Below are 23,157 nucleotides of genomic sequence, written 5' to 3'. Positions count from 1 at the left end.
AACACCATACATCTCACTCCAGCAAGAATACCAAGAGGGGCTTTGTGGGCCCAACCTAACATCTCCTACTCCAACGAAAAACAAGAGGGACTTTGTGGCTCAACATAGTAGTTCCTATTCCCAGTGGAAGCAGTGAGACTCGGTGACCCCAACAAAACATCACCCATATCCCTTCCTAATCCTCTTTCCCCCTGTAAAATGAACCCAATAGCTTCTTCCTTGCTCTCTTATCCTTTCACTTCCCCTTTGTCATTCATCCCTTCATCCACTGTTCTCTGTCCCTTATCCTGCTATCCACTTACTTTCTCTCTTCTCCTACCCTTTCACTCCCTTTATCTTCTCTTCCCATCCTGAACACACTCCACATGCCCTTCTCTGCCTCATCCCTTCACTCTTCCCTTCTTGAATCCTAAACCTCCCTCACTGTGCCCAGTTCCCCTCATTTTATCCCACACACTCCTCTTTCTTCCCATCCTGCCTCAACACTAACTCCATTTCTCTTTTACCACCCTAAACTCTTCCTTCTGTGGGCCCCTTTTGCCCCATTTCTTCTCTTTTACCGTTCTAAGACACAACCCCACCTTGCACTCATCTTTTAGTGCCCCAATGTCCCTAACCCCTCTCTCTTTCCTCTCTTGCTTCCTAAACTCCTTTCTCTTTGCCTCCCACCTGACCAGGCCAAAAAAAGGTCTTTTCTACTCCTATCTCCATGGCGATGATGACCCAACCTCTCTTTTTCTTCCTTCAATAACCTGTGGAGGAGTAGCGGTGGGGGAGGGGGGAGATGAAAGGCTGTAAGGGAAATGCTGCCTCCTGCTACTTCTAAGGGACTGGATTGCCTAAGGTTGCCAACCTTTTGAAACACAAAATCTCACCACCTACCACACCCGTGTTCCACCCGATGCTCAGCCCCAAACAAATAACTGCAACTAGGCCAACAGTACAAGATTCAGCTCCTGAAGGCCACATTGGAGGCTGGGGGTGGGGAAAGTTACAAGAGTTTGTACTCTTCATTCCTCATTGAGCCATGGTCTCCCAACACAGATTTGCTTCCTTCAGGCAGTATTAAAACAAATTATGTATCCACAGAAGCCCCTGCTCCCCCCCCCCCCAACAATGGTTGAAGAGCAGAGCTAGAACTTTTCACCAACATAAACCCTCTCAGTACAAGGCATATATAACAACTCTTAAAAAAGATTAAAGTCACTCAGGACCTAGAGCAAATCTACCATGCCAGCACTAACTTTCAAAACAAGGACCCTACCTACAAAAAGGCAGCACCCTAAATATTACAGTGGGCCATAGAACATCAGTACAACTGGTGTGAGAATGAATAAGCCAAACTACCACAGATCGTTATATAGAAAACTCATATTAACAAAATACCTGGTCTCGGTCACACACAGAGAATCCAGTCTTTAGGTGTCCATTATCGGCTATATGTTGGTGAGGAACAATTTTTTTCCCTGTTGTATCTTGGGGGGGAAAGGTTTAGATGTTCAATTGGGTGGTTTCATCATGGAAATGGATGATTACAAATGATCTTGTGCTGAACGTATCTAAGACTGAGGTGATGATTATGAGAAGGGAAGAGCCTTTTGAGTGGCCTGATATGGTTTGTTTTGAAGATATGTCTGCCCCAGTAAAAAAGAAGAAACAAAGCTGTTAGGGGTGACATTGGATAATAGACTTAATGTGAAAGGTCAAGTCTGTAGGGTAGTTCAGGCAAGCTTTAAGTATCTTCATCTATTGTATAAATTGAAACCGACGTTGTCTAGTTATGATTTGTAGTTCAGAGTATGGTATTGTTGCGGTTGGACTACTGCAATGCCTTCTACCTTGGAACAGCATCTTCGAGTATCAAGGCATTGCAGGCAGTCCAGAAAGCAGCTGCTCGATTGACTGTAGGTGTATCAAACTTTTCTTATGTGACATCAGGCTCTTAAGCATCTATGTTGGTTACCAGTAATTCACAGAATTCAGTTTAAGGTATTGATGATTGCGCATCGGACTCTCTATTCCAATGCTCCTTTTAATTTTAAACAAGTTTTGAACGTGTACCACTTAGGAAGGACATTGAGATCAGACAATGCCATGCGGCTTTCTTTGGATTTAGTAATAAAAAAACGTTATGCTGAGACAAGATCATCCACCTTTACTGGAATGCGCTTTCAGGACAGTTACGTCTTCGTGGCAGTACTTTCCAATTTAAAAAAACATTTGAAGACGCACCTTCTGTGGTGGCATTTTTTTAAATTTTGTGTTAACCTGCTGGTTTTGCACTCTGTGAGCAGCTATATTTTGGTAACAGAATTTGAGAATGAAGAATTGTACTATTGTGAATTGTATATGATTGTACTCTGTTTTATTTTGTTTCTATTTTTATTATGTATGTTTGTATGGAAACCACCCTGGTTATAGGTGGTATATAAATGTTTAAAATAAATAAATAATCAACCTTGTCTTTATCAGGAAATATAGAATGGTCTGAAAATGGTATCTGGTGAGTAGCCACCCGGACAGTTCCCACCCACCAATTCCCCCAGGACAATTCCCACCTAGGACAATAACCACCGAACCAATTCCCACTTAAGGGGAACAATTCCCACCAAGGACTTCCCCTCCCCTCCAGTCATCTCTCACCCTCCCTAGCCCTTTTTATTTTTTTTACTGTAGCTTCGTTTTCTTTCTTTCTTGTATTGGGTCTCAGTGAACTCCCATAAGTCCTGGAGGTGCGTCACGTTGCGTTGTGGCGCTGCTGTTTCAGACGCTGACAGGGAGAATCATCTGGAAGCTGGAGGGTTATTTATTTATTTATTTGTTGCATTTGTATCCCGCATTTTCCCACCTATTTGCAGGCTCAATGTGGCTTACAATTTTCCGCCCTGGCTATTGCCATAGCTGAGTAAAGATACAATTAATAATTACACAAGAATATGAGTAACATAGTGAGATAAAGCATTGGGTATAACGAAATCAATAATGAAATAACAATTAAAACAGTCAATTACTGAAGTTCAAGAGAGGGGTCGTTGTGATATGTTCTAGAACTTTCTAGAAACCAGTGTAAAAAAAAGTAGAATCGAGTGGGAGTGGAAAAAATGAAATGTTTCAAACTTAAAAAGCGTGTGTCTTGAGCTTGGGGTAGATTATTTTAAGTCTTTTTGGATAGGTGTATTTTGTGGATGGGGGAATCCCCCCCCCAAAAAAAAAACCCCAAACAAACTGCATGTCTGGAAGGAGAAAGGGATGTGTTTGGCATTTTTCTGTTGTTGTTATGAGTGGGAATTGGTTCTTTGGTAATTGTCCTAGGTGGCAATTGTCTAGATGGGAATTGGTGAGTGGGAACTGACATTGAACCTTGCAAATACCCCAGATGTATCCCTTTCTCTCTTTTTTTTTTAATTAAAAAATGTATATAACTTTCCACAGTGGAAGAAGCAAAGGTATCGTTCTGGAATGAGAAAGCTGCAAAGGCTATTGAGACAGCCTTGACGCTGAAGCCGATCCATCACCAGGCAAAGAATCTTATCCTGTTCCTTGGAGACGGTGAGTAGGACGAGGTCTTGGGTACGACCAACTCCACATCTCAGTGGTGCAGTAGTGATTGTGGTGTTTCTGTTGGTGCGAGGGTAGAGGTCAGAGAATCATGAATGAAACCTTTTGTGCACGGGCTGTGGATGTGGGCTGAAACCAGGGACATTATGGCTATTTGTTGGCCAGTCAGGTACTGTTGCCAGTGGAAGTCAGTGAGTGAGCGAGATGTCAAGTTACCCAGTTCCAGGCTGGAGACATCTTGAACTTGCATCCCAAAGCATTGTGGGATTTGTAGTTCCTGATCCTGACCATTGAACTCAGTGCTGCAACAGGATGGGGTGGTCGTAAATCCAGGACAATCTCAAAGTCTCCATCCTGGAACTGGGTAACTTGGTAGGTCTGGAGTGAGCTAACTGTGCTGTTGCTTGGCTGTGGGTAAGATTTCTTTAAGGACCTGTCTCCTGCCTTTAGAGTGAAGCCAGGTACAAGTGTAAGTGGCTGAGTATTAGGTCACCAAAGAAAGTAGTTTGGCTGTAAAGCTATTTGGCGGCTTCAGTAACAGGCAGAGCTCGTAATGGTAGGACACCATCGGGACTGGATGAAACACGTTCCATTCATCCCATTCTAGGCCACAGACCTGCAGCCATTTGGTGCACCAAACTCTGAATTCCCAGGTCCATTGCCAGCACGTTTTATTTCAGAAACCAAGTGAAAGGCCCGGCTCTGATACACATGACACAGTGTAAGAAGCGAAATTCAATAGGTCCCTCTGCTGCGAAGAGAACGAAAAGGAAGTGGGAGCTGCTTTTTGTGGTTTCATATTTTCTAATATTTATTTATTGATTTATATTCTGCCTAAAAAACTAAGTGCATTACAATCAAACCTACATAAAATCAATACAAAAGCACATATCATAAAGAACATCTATCAAAACAATAAGGAAGCATGCTGAGATATCTCACATCACACTCTGCCCTCAAATCGCTCCATAAAAACAGTTTCAGTGGATTATGCTAACCTTCACTTGATCAGAAAACAAAAAAATAGCAGACCTGGGGGCCGATGCTCTCAAAGCCCAAAAGACAACAGCAACGCAAACGAATACCTAAGGGATGCCCGAAGCTAACTATGCTTAAATTTTAAGCGTGGTGAAATTGCACTGTGAAACCGAAGGCAAGGGGAGGAACAATGCTTTTGCAGTGAGCGCAGCTGTTCTGCACATGTCCAGATGAAACCGAAAGTGCGAGCGCACATTGGCGCAAACAGGTGTGTGGATGTGTCCCTTCACTGTTGGGTTTGTGTATCAGTGTGTATGCCTGTGAGAGTATGTGGGGGGGGGGGGGGGGGCAGGTATGTTTATCAAATGGCGCCAGGGCAAAAAGCGACTTGGCTAACCTTGAACTGGGGTCCGGCTTAGTTTGGGGCTACAGATGTGTTCTTAGAGCAACAGAATCAGGCATCTAAGCACTGGGTGAATGGTCCTACCCCTGAGGAGCTGAAGTGATCCTTAGAGGATGAAAAAGATGCTGGGAAGATGTTCCCGCTAAATAACAAGGCAAGTTTATATTTCTAGAACTGGATCTCCAATCACCATACAACATAAATTTCTGAAATCCAGTAGATATATTTTATACATAAGACTTAGTAGCCAAGAGTTACCTTTGCTGAGCTGATGCTAATGAAAAGACCGGGGGAAGGTCCTTGAGACAGCCCAGGTTTGGGCGAAACGTGCATGTCGGACATCTTTCCCCCTGGGTCCGACAATGAGATGAGATAAGTGAAAAAGTTTTCAATAATATAAAGAATGTTAGGTGTTAAAGAACCTATGAAGATTTTGATGTTAATTATATCACTGCAGTTGAAGTTGCAGTGATTAACATCACTGAGGTTTTGGGATAATCAGTTTTGAATAAGATATAAGGTATAGAGACACATGACTTTGGAAGATCGTTGAATTAGTTTGATAAATAGTCTTATGTATAAAATATATCTACTGGATTTGGGAAGATGTTCCCAGCATTTGGAAGATGTTCCCAGCATTTGGAAGATCCAGAGATGATGTAGGATTCAGGTGGAAGGCCCACGAGCTGTTTAACCATCAGGTGCAGATGTTGCTCATGATTTAAAGTTACTGAAGTCATGTTGACCATATAAATGGAAGCTTTGTTGGAAGTCAGTGCTGTGTGTGTTGATGGAGAAGGACTGCTGTGGTTATTGATGTATTGAATGGAAGTTGAGTCTTGCCTTAAATGCAAGTGTTCTCATCTGTTATCTGTTTCTTTGTAGCTGCAGCACATTGTAAACTGGGAAGTGTTGTATTACTACTGGTATAAAACAATACTGAGGCGTTGTTCCAGTCTACTTTGTACTAACGGGTGGAGAACGCATGCAGTGCCGTTTCCCATGTTGCTGATTTGTTTGCTTTCAGGGATGGGTGTTCCTACTGTAACTGCTACCCGAATCCTGAGTGGACAGCTGGAAGGGAAGAGCGGGGAAGAGACTCAGCTAACGATGGACAAGTTTCCCTACCTGGCGTTGTCCAAGGTTCTTTCTACCTTATCTTTTCCTCAGGAGCAGAGGTCTATCAGCATATTGGTCTCAATAAAACTGGATTCTCTGCAGGCTATGAGATAAAAACAATCTAAAGTTATTGTTGTATATCTGAAGAAGGGACTGGTATGGTCTGGAAACCTCATGTTCCTCATCGTCTCTGGCTGATTTACAGTTTCTGTCTCTATATTGCTAAACCAGGGTGGGGTACAAGAAAACACCCATAAACAAGCAGTATAAAACAGAGCAAGGACAATAAAACATAACAGGCTGTAAGACATCTATTAGGTAATCTACATACCTATCACATTCTCATGCAATTATGCGTAAACCCAACTGAAATTTTTCTATTCAACTCAATGAAATGGGAGAAATACTTGGTTGATGAGCTGAACTTTCAACTTCTTGCAGAAGCGAATGCAATTCAACTCATTCATAGAAATATAGGGATGGCAGATAAAGACCATAATATGGCCTATCCAGTCTGCCCATCCATACCAACTAAGCTCTACAATCTTTTCCTTTCCCTTAAAGATCCTCTGTGCTTGTCCCATGCTTGCATGAATTCAGGTGCAGTATGTATTTCCACCATCAACACTGGGAGGCCGTGAAATGCATCCCCCGTCCTTTCCATCAAGAAATATTTCCTTAGGTTACTCCTGTCTCTGTCAGCTTCATCCTATGCCCTCTTGTTCCAGAGCTTCCTTTCAATTGAAAGAGACTCACCTCCTCTGCATTTGTGCCATGGAGGTATTTGAATGTCTCTATCCTTGCTCCCCTCTCCAGCCTTTCATATATAACTAGTAAAACATGCCCGTTTCAGGCGCAAATGAAACGGGCGCTAGCAAGGTTTTCCTCCCGAACCCCCCCCCCCCCGCTCACCCCTTCGGCGTTGTGAAGGCACTGACCGCCATTGTTGCGGACCTCGTCAACGCACGCCAACGCCACTTTCAATGTGCTGAGTCGTTGGTTGTTTAGCCACTGACGCCATTGCTCCGCCCTCGACGTCATCACGTTTGACGCCAGGGCGGGGCCCCAACACAGTGATTTCGATGGCTTTGCCACCACGGACCCTTCGAACCGGAAGGAAGTGCCCGGAGGAACTGACAGTGACGTCAGTGTCCTCAGAACGTTGAGGGTGAGTTTTATTATATAGGATTGTGTTCTGTCCCCCATATGCTTTAGGCTGAAGACTAGCAATTCATTCATGTCTCTTATTGCTACGTTTATTAGGATTAGAATTGAGGATTTAGCTTGTGCCTTTCCAGTAGTAGTCAGATATTTTCATGCCCCTGGAGGGCTTGCAGCTTAAGTTTTGACCTGAGGCAATAGAGGATTAACTGATTTACCCAAGATGACAAGGATAATCAGCAGGATTTGAACTTTTGGCTTCCCTGGTTCTCAGTCCTCTACACTAACCGATCGATGACTGGGTTGTGGTTCTCAAGGATCGTGGTTGTCTACTCCTGCTGCAGACCAGTCTATCCAGGCCACACAAAACCCTTCCTCGCTCATGCAACATCCTTCCCTGAGGGGACAGAACCTTCTAGGTCTTCTGGCCACTCTGGAACCTCTCACTTGAAAACAACACACAGGATAACACTGTGTAATTCCCAAAATCTGAAACAAGTTTACAGATACTTTTTTTTTTAATATATTTGTACCCCGCACTTTCCCACTCATGGCAGCCTCAATGTGGCTTACATATTGTATACAGGTACTTATTTGTACCTGGGGCAATGGAGGGTTAAGTGACTTGCCAGAGTCACAAGGAGCTGCCTGTGCCTGAAGTGGGAATCGAACTCAGTTCCTCAGTTCCCCAGGACCAAAGTCCACCACCCTAACCACTAGGCCACTCCTCCACTGTTGCTACTATTTGAGATTCTACATGGAATGTTGCTATTCCACTAGCAACATTCCATGTAGAAGTCGGCCCTTGCAGATCATCAATGTGGCCGTGCAGGCTTCTGCTTCTGTGAGTCTGACGTCCTGCACGTACGTGCAGGACGTCAGACTCACAGAAACAGAAGCCTGCGCAGCCTTCTACATGGAATGTTGCTAGTGGAATAGCAACATTCCATGTGGAATCTCCAATAGCAGCAACATTCCATGTAGAATCTCCAATAGTATCTATTTTATTTTTGTTACATTTGTACCCCGCGCTTTCCCACTCATGGCAGGCTCAATGCGGCTTACATGGGGCAATGGAGGGTTAAGTGACTTGCCCAGAGTCACAAGGAGCTGCCTGTGCCTGAAGTGGGAATCGAACTCAGTTCCTCAGGACCAAAGTCCACCATCCTAACCACTAGGCCACTCCTCAAATAAATAGGGGTAGTAACTACAGTCCAAAACAGTAGATTCACATCAGCAGTTGAAAAGGTAGATCTCTGCATCTTCAAAGACATTTCATGAGGATATGAGTAGAACAGATCAGAGATCAACACTAGAAAATGACACTGGGACACTTTGGCTCCATCCCTGCGGGTTCTGTCTTCATCTGCAGAAGCCTCAAACAATTATCATTTTATATTTAAATTAAATTAATTAAAGTATAAAAAGGAACAATATTCTGTACAACTATTGTTGTTATTGTTTTCTATTTGTGATTTACAAATAATGAGCAAGTGAAATAACCCCCCCCCCTCCCGTGCCAACCTCTCCCCTTCTAACTCAAACAATATCTGACTTCTACTACTCCAAGGACCCCCCAATCCACCCTGTTAAAATGTCCAGGGGGAAAAATACAACCCGCTCTGTATGCCTTAGTGGGAGAGAAATACGAAGCACTTTTATGATTTTTTTAAATCTGTGTATGAATAATAAATTATCAAAGATCTCAGGATGCAGTCAAAGTCTCTCGTCTTCCACAGTCCTTCCCGCAATAGAAAATGTCCTCTCAGAAGATGTGCTGGTAGCAGGAATGCACAGGATCCCCCGTGCAAGCTTTGCCAGTTTTGGCCAGCACTTTTGCTTGCTTTTCCAAAAAGTCTAACCATCGTTGTCTGTATCACTTGAATGTAAATAACTGTCCAATTCATTAACAATAACCTTCAGAGGAGGCATTGCCAGAAAAGTCACTCCTAAAACTAACATGAGTTCCAGGTCTTAACTATTCATTGAGTTAAAAAATATTTCCTTCTATTTGTTTTAAAAGTATTTCCATGTAACTTCATTAAGTGTCCCCTAGTCTTTGTTTTGAAACGGTGAAAAATCGATTCACTTTTACTCGTTCTACAACGCTCAGGATTTTGTAGACCTCTTATCATATCCCGCCCCCCCCCCCTTAGCCATCTCTTTTCCAAGCTGAAGAGCCCTAACCTCTTTAGCCTTTTCTCATATGGGAACAGTTCCATCCCCTTTATAATTTCAGTCGCTCTTCTTTGAACCTTTTCTAATTCGGCTATATCTTTTTTGAGATAAGGTGACCAGAACTGAATGCAATACTCAAGGTGCGGACGCACCATGGAGCGTTACAAAGGCATTATAGTACTTTTGGTCTTATTCACCATCCCTTTCCTAATAATTCCTAGCATCCTATTTGCTTTTTTGGCCACCGCCGCACACTGAGCAGATTTCAGCGTATTATCTACTCCACCACCCAGATTTCTTTCTTGAGAACTGACTGCTAAGGTGACTATTATTCAGATTATAATTCCCAATGTGCATCATTTTGCATTTGTCCACATTAAATTTCATCTGCCATTTGGATGCCAAGTTTTCCAGTTTCCTAAGGTCTTCCTGCATTTGTTCACAGTCTGAGTGTTTTTTAATAACTTTGAATATTTAAGCACTTAACCCTTCATTCTACAACAGGTTGTCTTAGTTATACACTTAAACTTTTAGAACACTGCTACTGTATAATTATGTCCTAAAATGGCTTAGCATGTAATTGTAAGGAGGGGTCATTCTCCGGTGAGGGAAATAGGTGCGGCAGAGGCAGGCTGCATTAATGTGCCCGGCATAGAATACCACACGTTATACACTAACAGCTGTGTCGCAGTAGACCTGGTGTAAGTTTGCATTTCTGCTGACTTATGATGGCGATGACATGTATAGCTGCTGTTAGAGAATAGTCTTAGAAAGGGAAAAGGAAATGGGACTTGATATACCGCCTTTCTGAGGTTTTTGCAACTACATTCAAAGCGGTTTACATATATTCAGGTACTTATTTTGTACCAGGGGCAATGGAGGGTTAAGTGACTTGCCCAGAGTCAGAAGGAGCTGCAGTGGGAATGGAACCCAGTTCCCCAGGATCAAAGTCTACTGCACTAACCACTAGGCTACTCCTCCACTCATTCCACCAATAAGAGCCAACCTCATCAGTGATGTCACAATGGCTTGATGGCCCGATACTTGGCTCACTTCTGATATTGTGATGTCATAAGGGAAAGGGAAATGGGACTTGATATACTGCCTTTCTGAGGTTTTTGCAACTACATTCAAAGTGGTTTACATATATTCAGGTACTTATTTTGTGCCAGGGGCAATGGAGGGTTAAGTGACTTGCCCAGAGTCACAAGGAGCTGCAGTGGGAATTAAATCTAGTTCCCCAGGATCAAAGTCCACTGCACTAACCACTAGGCTACTCCTCCACTCATTCCACCAATAAGAGCCAACCTCATCAGTGATGTCACAATGGCTTGATTGCACAATACTTCGCTCACTTCTAATATTGTGATGTCATAATGGAAAGGGGGAAAGGGAAATGGGACTTGATATACTGCCTTTCTGAGGTTTTTGCAACTACATTCAAAGTGGTTTACATATATTCAGGTACTTATTTTGTACCAGGGGCAATGGAGGGTTAAGTGACTTGTCCAGAGTCACAAGGAGCTGCAGTGGGAATCGAACTCGGTTCCCCAGGATCAAGTCCGCTGCACTAACCACTAGGCTACTCCTCCACGTAAAGTGGAAGCCTAAACTGTGGAACTGTGGCAGCTTCTTCTTGGTTGCTCCTGTTTTCCCATCCATGTTCTCTTATTTCAGCTCCTCTGTACTTCTTTGTATCCTATTACTGGAACAATTTTCTCCTGATGTATTATGTAATTTTCTTGTTACTTTGTTAGCCACATTGAGCCCCGCATAAGCTGGGAAAATGTGGGATACAAGTGGACCAAATAAATAAACTGACCCCCTAACCCTATAAGTCCCACATTAAACAGTGAACTCAGCTTAATAAACAGGCCTCGTGATGCTGCATTTCCCTGAGGATTCCCACAGGCAGGACCCACCCGCAAGGTGTGCAGCATTTGTGCTGCTTTCAAATGTGGTTTAGTAAGTAAATGACATCTTGAACCATGAGCCCTGCAGTTGTACCGTGTCACAGCCTGTCAGACAATCTGGCCACATGGCTGCTCAAGTTACAAGCAGGACAGTCAACATTACATATTAAGATCTTTGCTTTGTATTCTGGCAGACCCAACGCTCAAAGTACAAAGCACTAATTATTATCATTATATTAATCAGAAACACAAAGATAAAGGAGTGGGATAATGCATTAATCTCTACCATAATGGGCCAACGCCTTGTATCAACATTGCTAAGAAGAGAAAGAATCTCTATAGGAAGGTGATAAATTACAATTATCTCACATCACACAGACACACGTATGCATGCACAAGTACACGTACATTCAAACACACACACGTTTGCATGTATAACAGCAGCCTCATGGAGGGGGATGGTATAGCACAGACATCAGTAACTCCAGGGAGAGAGAATGCATAGCACTAATCCGAAGAATATCCCAGCTTGACTATTGAATTGTAGGTTCTTTCATGCAAACTGTACGTCGCGTTCTTGTTAATTCCAGACCTACAATGTGGACCGTCAGGTCCCGGACAGCGCTGGCACAGCTACTGCCTACTTGTGTGGGGTGAAAGGAAATTATGGGACCATCGGCCTGACCTCTGCTGCCAAGGTCTCCGTCTGCAACACCAACAAAGAAAATGAAGTCGTATCGGTTCTGCGGAGAGCGAAGCGAGCAGGTACCATCCCATGCTGTGTCCCACTCCTGATGAACCAGAGGAGGGACAGTGTTCCTTGAGGCTGGGTAAAATGGACAATTGTGGTAATCTGGTGAAACAAAAATGACAGACACAGGTGGCACCTTATAGACTAAACAGTTTGAGTCATAAGCTTTTGAGGACCAGGAGTCCAGCACCTCATGCCTCAGGGAATGGGACAGTCTAGACCAGTGGTTCCCCAACCTGTCCTGGGGGACCCTAGTCAGGCAGGTTTTCAGGCTCTCCAGAATGAATGAACCTTAATGCAATGCCTCTTTGTATTTCTCAATCCGGAAATGGCGATCGCCATCACGGCATAATGTAAGCCACATTGAGCCTGCAAATAGGTGGGAAAATGTGAGATACAAATGCAACAAATAACTAAATAAATATTCATGAGTTAGATTTGCTTGCAGTGGAGGAGATGAATGCAAATCTCTGTCATGAATATTAATTGTGGATAGCCCCCAGGACAGGTCTGGCAACCACTGTTATGTTCGAGGCAGGGCCCTTTCCCAGCTGCCTAGGTAGGGATCAGAGGGCAGGTGGTGTAACTAAAGCCTGTTTTTTTTTAATGTGTTCAGTACATTTGTGATGAATATTTGAGAGCTACTCTGTGTCCAGTGGTGAAAAAGTGAAGGATTATATGGTCGCAATATACCCGTGAAATACACAGCGTGTTATAGTGGGGGTTAAGGGGGAGAGGGATCTATTTGCAACCCCTGATTTACTTGTAAATGAGATTACTGTAAATGAGCTGCCTTGATGACGTAGCTGAGCTCTGGAAAGCTGGTCACAGTCGCCTTCAGCTTAGTTTCTAAATATCCAGGTGGACTCCCCTGGCTCCCAGGCACCTCTTCATCTGAAATGAAGACAAAAATCAACCTCATTCGGAAACTCAAAGATCACAGCCCTTGTTTGAGATCAGCAGTGGGTCCTTTCAGGCCTTAAAACTCTGAATCACAGCAAGGATGGACAAACTATGGTTTTAAATTTTATTAAAAAAAAAAAAAAGCAGCTTAAACCGTCTTGGGTCATAACAAAGAAGAAACCCATTCCCTTAGGAAGAAGCATTTTAATAACGTGGAAATTAGACAGCCTGTTCCCTTCACTTGGGAATCGGTTCACTTTTCTCAATCTCCTCCTGGGGATCACAAGATACACTCAATTCACCTTCTTTCCCAAATCTGTCACAGAGATCCAAGAGCTTGAGAAAAGTTTGCTTTGCTCCTGCTAAAAGGAGGGTATCGGAACTGTGACCTAGACTTCCATTGAACTCTTTAATGCACTCGTTATCCCCTTGAAAAAGTGGCAATTGTAGTCTAGACCCGGCTGATTGAAATCTAGTTCTTTTGTTCTAGAGGGCAGTAAAACCCCCAGTCTGGCATTGCCCCCTTGTGGTAACTGTGAGTGTCCTTTATTGATGCAGGTAAATCAGTTGGGATTGTAACCACGACACGGGTGCAACATGCTTCCCCTGCAGGCAACTATGCCCACGTTGCCGATCGAGACTGGTACTCTGATGCCAACATGCCAAAAGAGGCTTTGGATGGGGGCTGCAAGGATATAGCTTCTCAGCTGATCAGCAATACGGATATTGATGTATGTCTGGTGCTTCCTGTCATATCTTTCACTTATCGACCAATGAGTTTTACCTAGTGGAATATAAACTTGAGGGTTTATCCCATGAACTTTGCAGATCATCCTTGGAGGAGGAAGAAAGTATATGACTCCTTCAGGAACTCGTGACCCTGAGTATCCTGAAAATGCCCAACAAAATGGACTCCGCAAAGATGGGAGGAATCTTATAGAAGAATGGAAAAAGGCGAAAACGGTTAGTACAAGTCCTAAACTTTGATTTAAGACTATCTCATGTTTCTTTCCTTCATGATTTGAAAAAACCCCCCACATCTTTACCAATGGGTCTTACTTAGAGAAGATGCCAAGGAACCAGGGTTCTCAAACGTAGGCAGTGGAATAAGGTGGCCCACAGGGGCCATGGGCCCGCCAACATTTTGCCCAACACAGCATCAGCAACTGAGGAGTTTGTGAAGGTGGGGCTGAAGATTGGTTTCTTCCTTCTACCCAAACAAAGCTCTCTGGTTCTGCCCTCTTTTATGGCATAAACATATTCAGCCCAAAATTTAAAAGCACTTTTCCAGAGAGTGGCAGCTGCTTCCTGCCCTAGCCAGCCCTCTCTGGGACTTTTCAGTGACCTTATCCAGATGGTGCCAGGGCAGAATGTAGGTATTCCACCTAACTCTACTGATACGCGCAGATGTTCAGTTGATATCTGGATGCCTATGCTGGGTTTCTTTAAGTCTCTTTTTTAAATTTTAAATTATAGATGATAAATGGTAAAAATGTAGCTGTAATAGTGAGATGGAGCGTTTGACAGCGGTGAAAAAGAAAACATTGTCCAGATGGGAAATGATTGGGGACCCTTTTGTGCAAATCTGTCCTGCATGAATGGCGATTGTTTTTCCCTTTTTTTCAGCTTATTTGCTTTAGGAGGGATGATAGGATGGGAGGGGGAGTGGTTTGAAGATTTATGGGAGAGTTATTAGGCAGGGGATTGGGTTTGTGCGGAGGAGTTTTGGGTTGGTTTTGCGGGGTGGGTGATTATAAAAACGGAAAAATTAGGGGTATAGTTAGTATTCATAGCTGCATTGAGTTTGTACTTATGCGTTCTTATAGACTATGTCTTATTGTACTCTGAGTTTGTTTTTTATACCATGTCACACACCTTCAGTATCCGAGGATCTGAAGGCGACGAAACAGTGTGACAAGGCGGTGGTCGTAGCGAGAAGGTAGCTAGGCTGTATAGAGAGAGGTGTGATCAGCAGAAGAAAGGAAGTGTTGATGCCTCTGTACAAGTCGTTGGTGAGGCCCCACCTGGAGTATTGTGTTCAGTTTTGGAGGCCGTACCTTGCGAAGATGTTAAAAAAATGGAAGCGGTGCAATGAAAAGCTACAAGAATGGTATGGGTTTTGCATTCCAAGACGTATGAGCAGAGACTTGCTGACCTGAACATGTATACCCTGGAGGAAAGGAGGAACAGGGGTGATATGATACAGACGTTCAAATACTTGAAAGGTATTAATCCGCAAACAAATCTTTTCTGGAGATGGGAAGGCGGTAGAACGAGAGGACATGAAATGAGATTGAAGGGGGCAGACTCAAGAAAGATGTCAGGAAGTATTTTTTCACAGAGGGGGTGGTGGATGCTTGGAATGCCCTCCCGTGGGAGGTGGTGGAGATGAAAACGGTAACGGAATTCAAACATGCGTGGAATATGCATAAAGGAATCCGGTGCAGTAGGAATGGATCCTCAGAAGATTAGCCAAAATTGGGTGGCGGAGCAGGTGGGGGAAGAGAGGTTGGTGGTTGGGAGGCGAGGATAGTGGAGGGCAGACTTATACGGTCTGTGCCAGAGCCAGTGATGGCAGGCGGGACTGGTGGTTGGGAGGCGGGAAATACTGCTGGGCAGACTTATACGGTCTGTGCCCTGAAAAAGGCAGGTACAAATCAAGGTAAGGTATACACATATGAGTTTATCTTGTTGGGCAGACTGGATGGACCATGCAGGTCTTTTTCTGCCGTCATCTACTATGTTACTATGTTACTATACCATGCATTTTGCATTAATTTTGTGTGTTACTTGCTGTTGTATTGGTTTCTCATTGCTTAATAAAGACATCTATAAATTTAAAAAAATGTAGCTGTAATACAACATAACTATTATAACAATATTATAACACGTAAATACAGTTGAAGCAAATAAGTTAACAAATATTTATTTTATTTATTTATGAGGGCTTCATACACTGCCAAATAGATCCAAATACGCGAACAAGCGATTTACAAAAAAAAGTCAAAATAAGGTCATACAGCTGAGGATGCCACAAGAAATAGAAGGAGAGGTAGAAAGAGAACCTAAGAAAGAGGACTCTGAGAAGAAGGCTCAAAAGCCAAAGAAAAGAGAAGTCTTAAGAAGCGCTTTGAGTGAAGGGAGAGAAGAGGTGGACCTAAAAGAAGGAGGAAGAGAACGCCAAAGTTTGGGGCCGAGGTAACTAAAAGCAGTGTCATGGTGGAGGGGGAAGGAGGACACGTAACAAGTGAACTAAAAAGGAGCTTGGAAGACGCGATGGGGAGTAAGGAGTCAAAAGCTGGGGCAAACTGGAAATGCCCTTTGAAGACCAATATGAGGAGTTTGAAGCAGATCTGGAGATCGCACCTACGGAAAGATATAAACAGGATGGATTCGGTCCAGAGGGCGGCTACAAAACTAGTAAGCGGTCTTGAACACAAAAATTGTAGGGACAGGCTTATGAAACTCAACATGTATACGCTGGAAGAGAGGAGGGAGAGAGGAGACATGATAGAAACATTTCAATATCTCAAGGGCATTTATGTACAGGAAGAGAGTCTTTTTCAACTGAAGGAGAGCGCTGGATCGAGGGAGCATATGATGAAGTTAAGAGGGAATAGGCTTAGGAGTAACCTAAGGAAGTATTATTTCACAGAAAGGGTGGTGGAGGCGTGGAATGGCCTCCCGGTGGAGGTGGTGGAGTCTAGGACTGTTCCAGAATGTAAGAAGGCATGGGATAAGCATGTGGGATCGCTTAGGAAAAGGAAGAGTTAGGGGTTACAGAGAATGGGCAGACTGGATGGGTCATATGGCTTTTATTTGCTGTCATGTTTCTATCTGGGAGGAAACCGGCAGCCAATGTTCACGGTAAAGGAGTGATGTAGGGTGATCGAAGAGGCGCACATGGTGAATAATTTTAACAGCCGTGGATTGAATATAGTTGAAGGTGCTTCAGGGAATGTAGGGGAAGACCAGCATAGAGGGAGTTGCAGTAATCAATTTTGGAAATTACCAGGGAGAGAAGGAGGGTACAGATAGAATGAGGAGAAAAGAACAGCTAGCACGAAAGGTGAAGAAGGCAAAGCAGACAACAGAATCAATTTGCGTTTAGAAGATGAGTTTAGAATCAACAATGACACCCAAGACAAAGGGAGTGTACGTCACTAGTCAGAGCCGAGAGTGTAGGAGAGGTAGGGGTTGTAAAGAAAATGGATTCACATTTAGAGCGGTTGAGAAAAAGGCCATTGCTCTTCAGCCATAAGGAGACAGCATCTAAACAAGAGTTGAGTGGGGAAATGGGGGAAAGAGGTATTGTCAGGGACCCTATATAAAATCTGTGTATCATCGGCATAGCATGTTCTTGGATTAGCATGAGCAGAGGGGCCAAGAACATGTTGAACAGGATGAAGGAAAGAATAGACCCTTGTGGAACTTTTGATTACTACAGGGAAAGAAGAAGAAAGAACACCTGAAGAGGAGAGCTGGAAAGAACGGTCAGAGAGAAAACTGGTAAACCAAGAGAGAACTACCCCAGAAATACCAATGGCACGGAGACAACGAAGCAGAAGAGAGTGATCGATGAGATTAAACGCAGAAGAGAGATCCAAGGAAACGATAACTGGGCGACGTTGGTCAAGACAGACCCTAATAGTGTTGTGCATAGATAGCAAGAGTGTCTCAGTGCTGTGACCTACATGAATACTGGATTGATGGGGATGAAGGACGTTGGTGTGTTCAATGAAAGTATCAAGCTGGTGAAAAAACAACTTGTCCAGAATTTTTGCAAAGAATGGAAGATTAGAAATCGGACAAAAATTAGTAGGGAAAGAGGGATCAAGTTGCGGCTTCTTGAGAAAAGGAGTGATTAAGGCATGTTTCTAGGGAATGGTACCCAGAAATAGAGAGGCCTGTAGCAACGGAAGGATCGGTGAAGCAAGTGGCTGAGCCAGGCGTTTTACTAACCACATGGGCAAATGGGATGATAATTGGATAATACAGCATTTCCTAATTTCAAATCTTTTGTAACAGGACGAATTGTAGCCAACTTTAATTCATCTGGACAATACCCCAATTTCAAATAAAGATTTTACAATTTTTCCCAATTAGAACAGCAGAGAGTGGCTGAATATCTGCCACTACTCATATAGCTAGTACTGATCATTCTGGGATACATGCTGTATATTTAGCACTCATGAGCACACGTGGACAATTTAAATGCTGCGACCAGGGCCTAAACACATGCTGACCACAGCATTTGAAAACTGGCCCAACTGGTTCCAATTATTTCTTCCTTAACGTAAAGTCCAAAGCACACACTTGATTGGTGAATTCAGAACCTCTCTTTACTCCCCTAAACTCTTTAGTAAAAGAGTAACTGCTTCATCTTGAAAGTTTCCTTTTTTTTTTGTCAGGGAGCTCAGTATGTATGGAATAAAGACCAGCTGGACCACCTAAACCTTGACAGCCCCACGATAACGCACATTATGGGTAAGATAACACAGTGAGCAATATTCAGAGATTATCTGGACTGCATGTATAAGTAACCCCCAGCTTCTGTCTAGCTATGGGACTAGTTAGTTTTAGCACCTCTTATGGCAGGAGGTCAGAACTGCAGTTTTTGTGCTGATGTGTGTAAAGCTAGTTTTAACATTTTTGGAGTCACAGTTACTGTAGCAGTAGTAAAATCAGTTTTACTGTGGACAGTATCCTATCACTTTGAAAGACTAAAATAGAAAGACCATGTCACTGAGCACAACTGAGTCAGTCCTGTTTACCTCAGGGTTTTTATGGATTGTGCTGTTAAAATATTTCTAAGAACAGCAGGCATATGAGTCCTTGGATTTCACGGGATAAAAATATGAGACTTGAAAACTTGTCTAGAAATCCTACAAAAAACATCATGGAAGGGGCCAACGTCTACATTTTATTTTAATATGCAGACTTGATTTCTTAAAACTTAACATTTTTCAAATGTGGCTGGAATCTGCTTCCTGCATAATCAAAACTTCATCCCTTGGGCTATGAACCTTCATTCATATCTACCCTGGGGTTTTCCCCCCATATGATGTAGCCTAGTCAGAGCTGTGGTAGTCCCTGGCCAGGATAAATGCGTAGCGACTCTGTCTGGAACTCTGCACTTGTGGGCCCTTGATCTGGCCACTGGGTGTCACTGTTCGTTGTTGAAAGCATTAAAAGTGCTACCTCTGAGGCATCCTGAGCCCTAGAATGTAAGACATGACCTGAAAAAGGTTTTACTTCTGAAATGTGAACTGTCATGAAAGGAGGGTTTCACTTTTTCATTTCTACCATTTCCTCTCCAATTGTCTGATCATAAAATGGTGAGTAGGACCATATGTAAGCCCCTTGTCTTTACACCTATGTGGCTGCCTGGTGTGAGCCCTGGAAGCTGGGTGGAAGGGGCACACATTGAATTTGTTGATTTGGGACCGGGGTTGGACCAGGATTTATCCTGGGAGGTCACAGCAAGTAGCACCAGACTTTGAGTTAGAATCCACTCCACCCACAGTCTGAACCAAACTTTACTATCCTTTAAATGATTTAGGCCCAGTATTATCTTTCCTGACCAAGTAGTAACTATTTACAGATCTTTCCTCCTCTCTCCAGACATAGAAGAAAATACAATTAATGGCTACTTTAATTCCCTTAGATAGTTAAATCTACTCACTAGGTACAGAGAAGGGTGGCGAAAATGATAAAGGGGATGGGATGACTTCCCTGTGAGGAAAGGCTAAAGTGGTTGAGGCTCTTCAGCTTGGAGAAAAGACGGCAGAGGGGAGATATGATAGAGGTCTATAAAATACTTAGTGGAGTGAATCGCTTGTTTACTGTTTCCAAAATACTAGGACTAGGGGGCACGCAATGAAGCTACAAAGTAGTAAATTTAAAACAATTTGGAGAAAATATTTCTTCACTCAACATGTAATTAAACTCTGGAATTAGTTACCAGAGAATGTGGTAAAGGCAGTTAGCTTAGCAGGGTTTTAAAAAAGGGTTTGGATAGCTTCCTAAAAGAAAAGTCCATAGGCTATTATTAAAATGGACTTGGGGAAAATCCACTGCTTGTTTCTGGGATAAGCAGCATAAAATATATTGGGATCTTGCCAGGTACTTGTGACCTGGATTGGCCACTGTTGGAAACAGGATGCTGGGCTTGATGGACCTTCAGTCTGTCCCAGTATGGCAACAGTTATGTACTTATGCACCAGGTTTCAAGTTTATTTAGGATTTGCTGTCCTGCCCATCAAACGTATGCCTAGGTGGCCTACGTACATTGAGAAAGCAACAAGAAATAGTTTAACTCAAGTAAATATAGTAACAACACATGGTTAGAAAGGGAAGGAGGGCAGAACTACAATGTAGGTAGGACAGGGGGCAGGGAAAAGGGGGAGGGAAGGTGCTTCAGAGCTGTGTGGTATTTCAAGAACATGGCCAACCTGTGAAGGTATGAACCGGCTGCTTCAGCCATATATGAAGGGGCTTCCCTGTAGTTGCAAGGTCAGATGCTAGAGATGAACCTAAGAGAAAGTGGGATAGCGGAGAGTGGGCTTAAATACTCAGAGCAGTGGCGTAGCCACAGGTGGGCCTGAGTGGACCAGGGCCCACCCACTTTGGGTTCAGGCCCACCCAACAGTAGCATACGTTTAGTGGTAGCTGGTGAAGATCCCAAGTTCTATCAGCTGAAGACTTCCCTTTGATGGTAAGCCAAGGTAGAAAGAAGCGTTTTCCTCGCCAGCTGAGATATATTTTTTGGTGGTGGTGTGGGGGGGGGGGGGGGGGGGGGGGGGAGAACACTTGGTGCCCACCCACTTCTTGCCTAGGCCCACCCAGAATCTGTTGTCTAGCTACGCCCCTGACTCAGAGGGAATAGTTCCACCGCCACCAGCACCTTCTCTCCTCCCAGGCTTCTACCAACTCCCAGCACCTTCAAAACTGTAAGTTCCAGAGCTTTCCTGTGCTGGACCTTTCTAGAGACTAGCTAGAGCCTTTCTGACAGGAGCAGGATGTACAGAGCTCAGCAACACTGCTGGAATAAAATGCAGATGCCTGTCTCCTATTGGCCAGCTGGCTTCTCCCTACACCAGCCAGGGCACTGACACTAACATGACCTGTAGGTAAGAGCAGTGAGAAATTCAGGCAGTGTTGTCAGGGCTGTGGGTTTCCCGCCCAATCGGGCTCCTTTCTGCGACCCGCTGCGGCTTTTTCACACCGCATGCGGGTTGTGGGATTTTGGGCAGCTTTTTCTTGCCCTGCCGGTGTTTTTTTTGCCCGCAGTGGGTTGGCTCAATTTTCCTGCGGCCAGTGGAGGCGGGCTTAATGATGTCATTTGTATGCAAATAGCCTCATTAATATTTATTAATGATGTCATTCATATGCAAATTGACTTTGTGCGGGTTTGGGGGCTGGTTTTGGGCGTGAACAATTTTTTCCATCTGGCAACACTGAGGCAGATTTAACCTTCTGAATCTCTCATGATGTTAAACATACAAGAAAGAGAGTCCTTGGTTAGACCCTGTTATCACTGCTAAAGGGAACTGATCTTTTCGGGGGGGGGGGGGGGGGGGGGTAGTTTAAGGCAAGGATTCCAGCATTTTTCAAAGCGGGGTTTCTTTTAAAAGGCTCTTCAAATACCAAGTCCCTGTGGATCTCTGTCTTACCCTGAGGGTGTCCATTTCACCCGACCCCTCCACTGCACTTTTCACATTTCTCCGCTTGTGTTCACTGTTTGTTATACAGGTTTGTTTGAGCCTGGGGACATGAAGTATGAGTTAAATCGGAATGGAAGCTCAGATCCTTCAATTATAGAAATGACAGAAAAAGCCATCCGATTCCTCAGCGAAAACCCCAAAGGATTCTACCTCTTTGTTGAAGATAAGTTGTTCATCTCTGTTTTCATTTTATCTGTACAATCAAAACCTCACAAGTTTTGTTTTATAGCTATTCTAGTTTGTTGTTTTTAAACAGGTGGAGGGGCTGTTGCAGTCCTGGATCTATAGTTTCACAACAGACAGTCATTACGGGCAGTGGCGTAGCCAAGGGTGGCCTGGATGGGCCCAGGCCTACCCACTTTGGACTCAGGCCCACCCAGTAGCAGCACGCCCATGATGTGGCTGGCAGGGATACCCAAGCCCCATCAGCCAAACACTCCCAACAACTGTCCCCTCCTGCATACCTTGTAATAGCAGATCTTCACCTGCAGCGAGCAGCGACTAATACATACTGCTCACACCAGCCCCACAGCCTTCCCTCTGATGTATTCTCGTCTATGCGGAAATAGGATTGCATCAGAGGGAAGGGTGTGGGGCCAACATGAGCAGTGCGTATTAGTTGCTGCTCGCTTCTGGTGAAATCTGCTATTAAAAGGTATCGGGGGGGGGGGGGGGGGGGGGGGGAATGTTTGACAGACCTATGGTATGCAGGTGAGTAACAGAGAGACCAATCACTTGTGGGACAAAAGTGGAGTTCTGCCCACCCAAAATTATGTGTCTGGCTACGCCCCTGATTATGGGGAGGTTCTGAACTGCAGGAGACAAGACTGAAACCCTTTCATTTTCCATTTCATCTACTTCATCCTTAATACACTCTTGACTGACTTATTTCTTTATAGGGAGATATGTAAGGTAGGGGTAACACAATTTCTAGCAGAACAATGTAATCACATGTCCACTGATGGACTGTGTAGGGATAGTGACGTGTATAAAAGAAAGCACTCTGAGTATTTAAAATCACGTCTCCCAAATAGCTGTTCTGAGCTCCAACTCCTTCTAGGATATGTTTATATTAATAGCAGGGGCGTAGCTAGGTGGGGCCACGGGGCATGGGCCCCCACAGATTTAGCCATGGCCCCCTCTACTTTCCACCGCCCCCCCCCGCCGCTGACCCTCCCCCGCCACTTTCGATCCCCCCTCCCGCTGCCGCCGAAGTCTTCTTCAGCGCCAGTCTCCGGCACCTTCGCTGATCTGTTTCTGTGAGTCTTGACTCCTGACGCACGCAGGATGTCAGGAGTCAGGACTCACAGAAACAGATCAGTGAAGGCACCGGAGACTGGCGCTGAAGAAGACTTTGGCTGGTGGGGGTTGGGGACCCCTGCCAGCAAAGGTACCAGGCAGCAGTGGCGGGGGAGGGTCAGCAGCGGCAGTGGGATCGAAAGTGGCGGGGTGGGGGGTGGTCGAAAG

The 23,157-nt window shown here is 44.2% G+C and overlaps 1 protein-coding gene across 1 annotated transcript in view; it reads left to right on the top strand.

Moving 5' to 3' along the window:
* Positions 1-22,601, top strand: part of LOC115458687 (intestinal-type alkaline phosphatase-like) — a 28,109-nt gene extending 5,508 nt beyond the window's left edge. The window contains exons 2-9 of the mRNA XM_030188515.1: positions 3,433-3,549; positions 5,967-6,082; positions 11,901-12,075; positions 13,523-13,695; positions 13,793-13,927; positions 18,376-18,451; positions 21,719-21,885; positions 22,590-22,601. Of these exons, the coding sequence (XP_030044375.1) occupies positions 3,433-3,549; positions 5,967-6,082; positions 11,901-12,075; positions 13,523-13,695; positions 13,793-13,927; positions 18,376-18,451; positions 21,719-21,885; positions 22,590-22,601 (971 nt within the window). The remainder of the gene's footprint in view (positions 1-3,432; positions 3,550-5,966; positions 6,083-11,900; positions 12,076-13,522; positions 13,696-13,792; positions 13,928-18,375; positions 18,452-21,718; positions 21,886-22,589) is intronic.
* Positions 22,602-23,157: the final 556 nt, after the last annotated feature.

This window comes from Microcaecilia unicolor, unplaced genomic scaffold (assembly GCF_901765095.1).
Source record: "Microcaecilia unicolor unplaced genomic scaffold, aMicUni1.1, whole genome shotgun sequence".
Taxonomy (NCBI): Eukaryota; Metazoa; Chordata; class Amphibia; order Gymnophiona; family Siphonopidae; genus Microcaecilia; species Microcaecilia unicolor.
The sequence above is the reverse complement of the archived record's forward strand: the minus strand, read 5'-3'. Positions and strand labels throughout refer to the sequence as shown.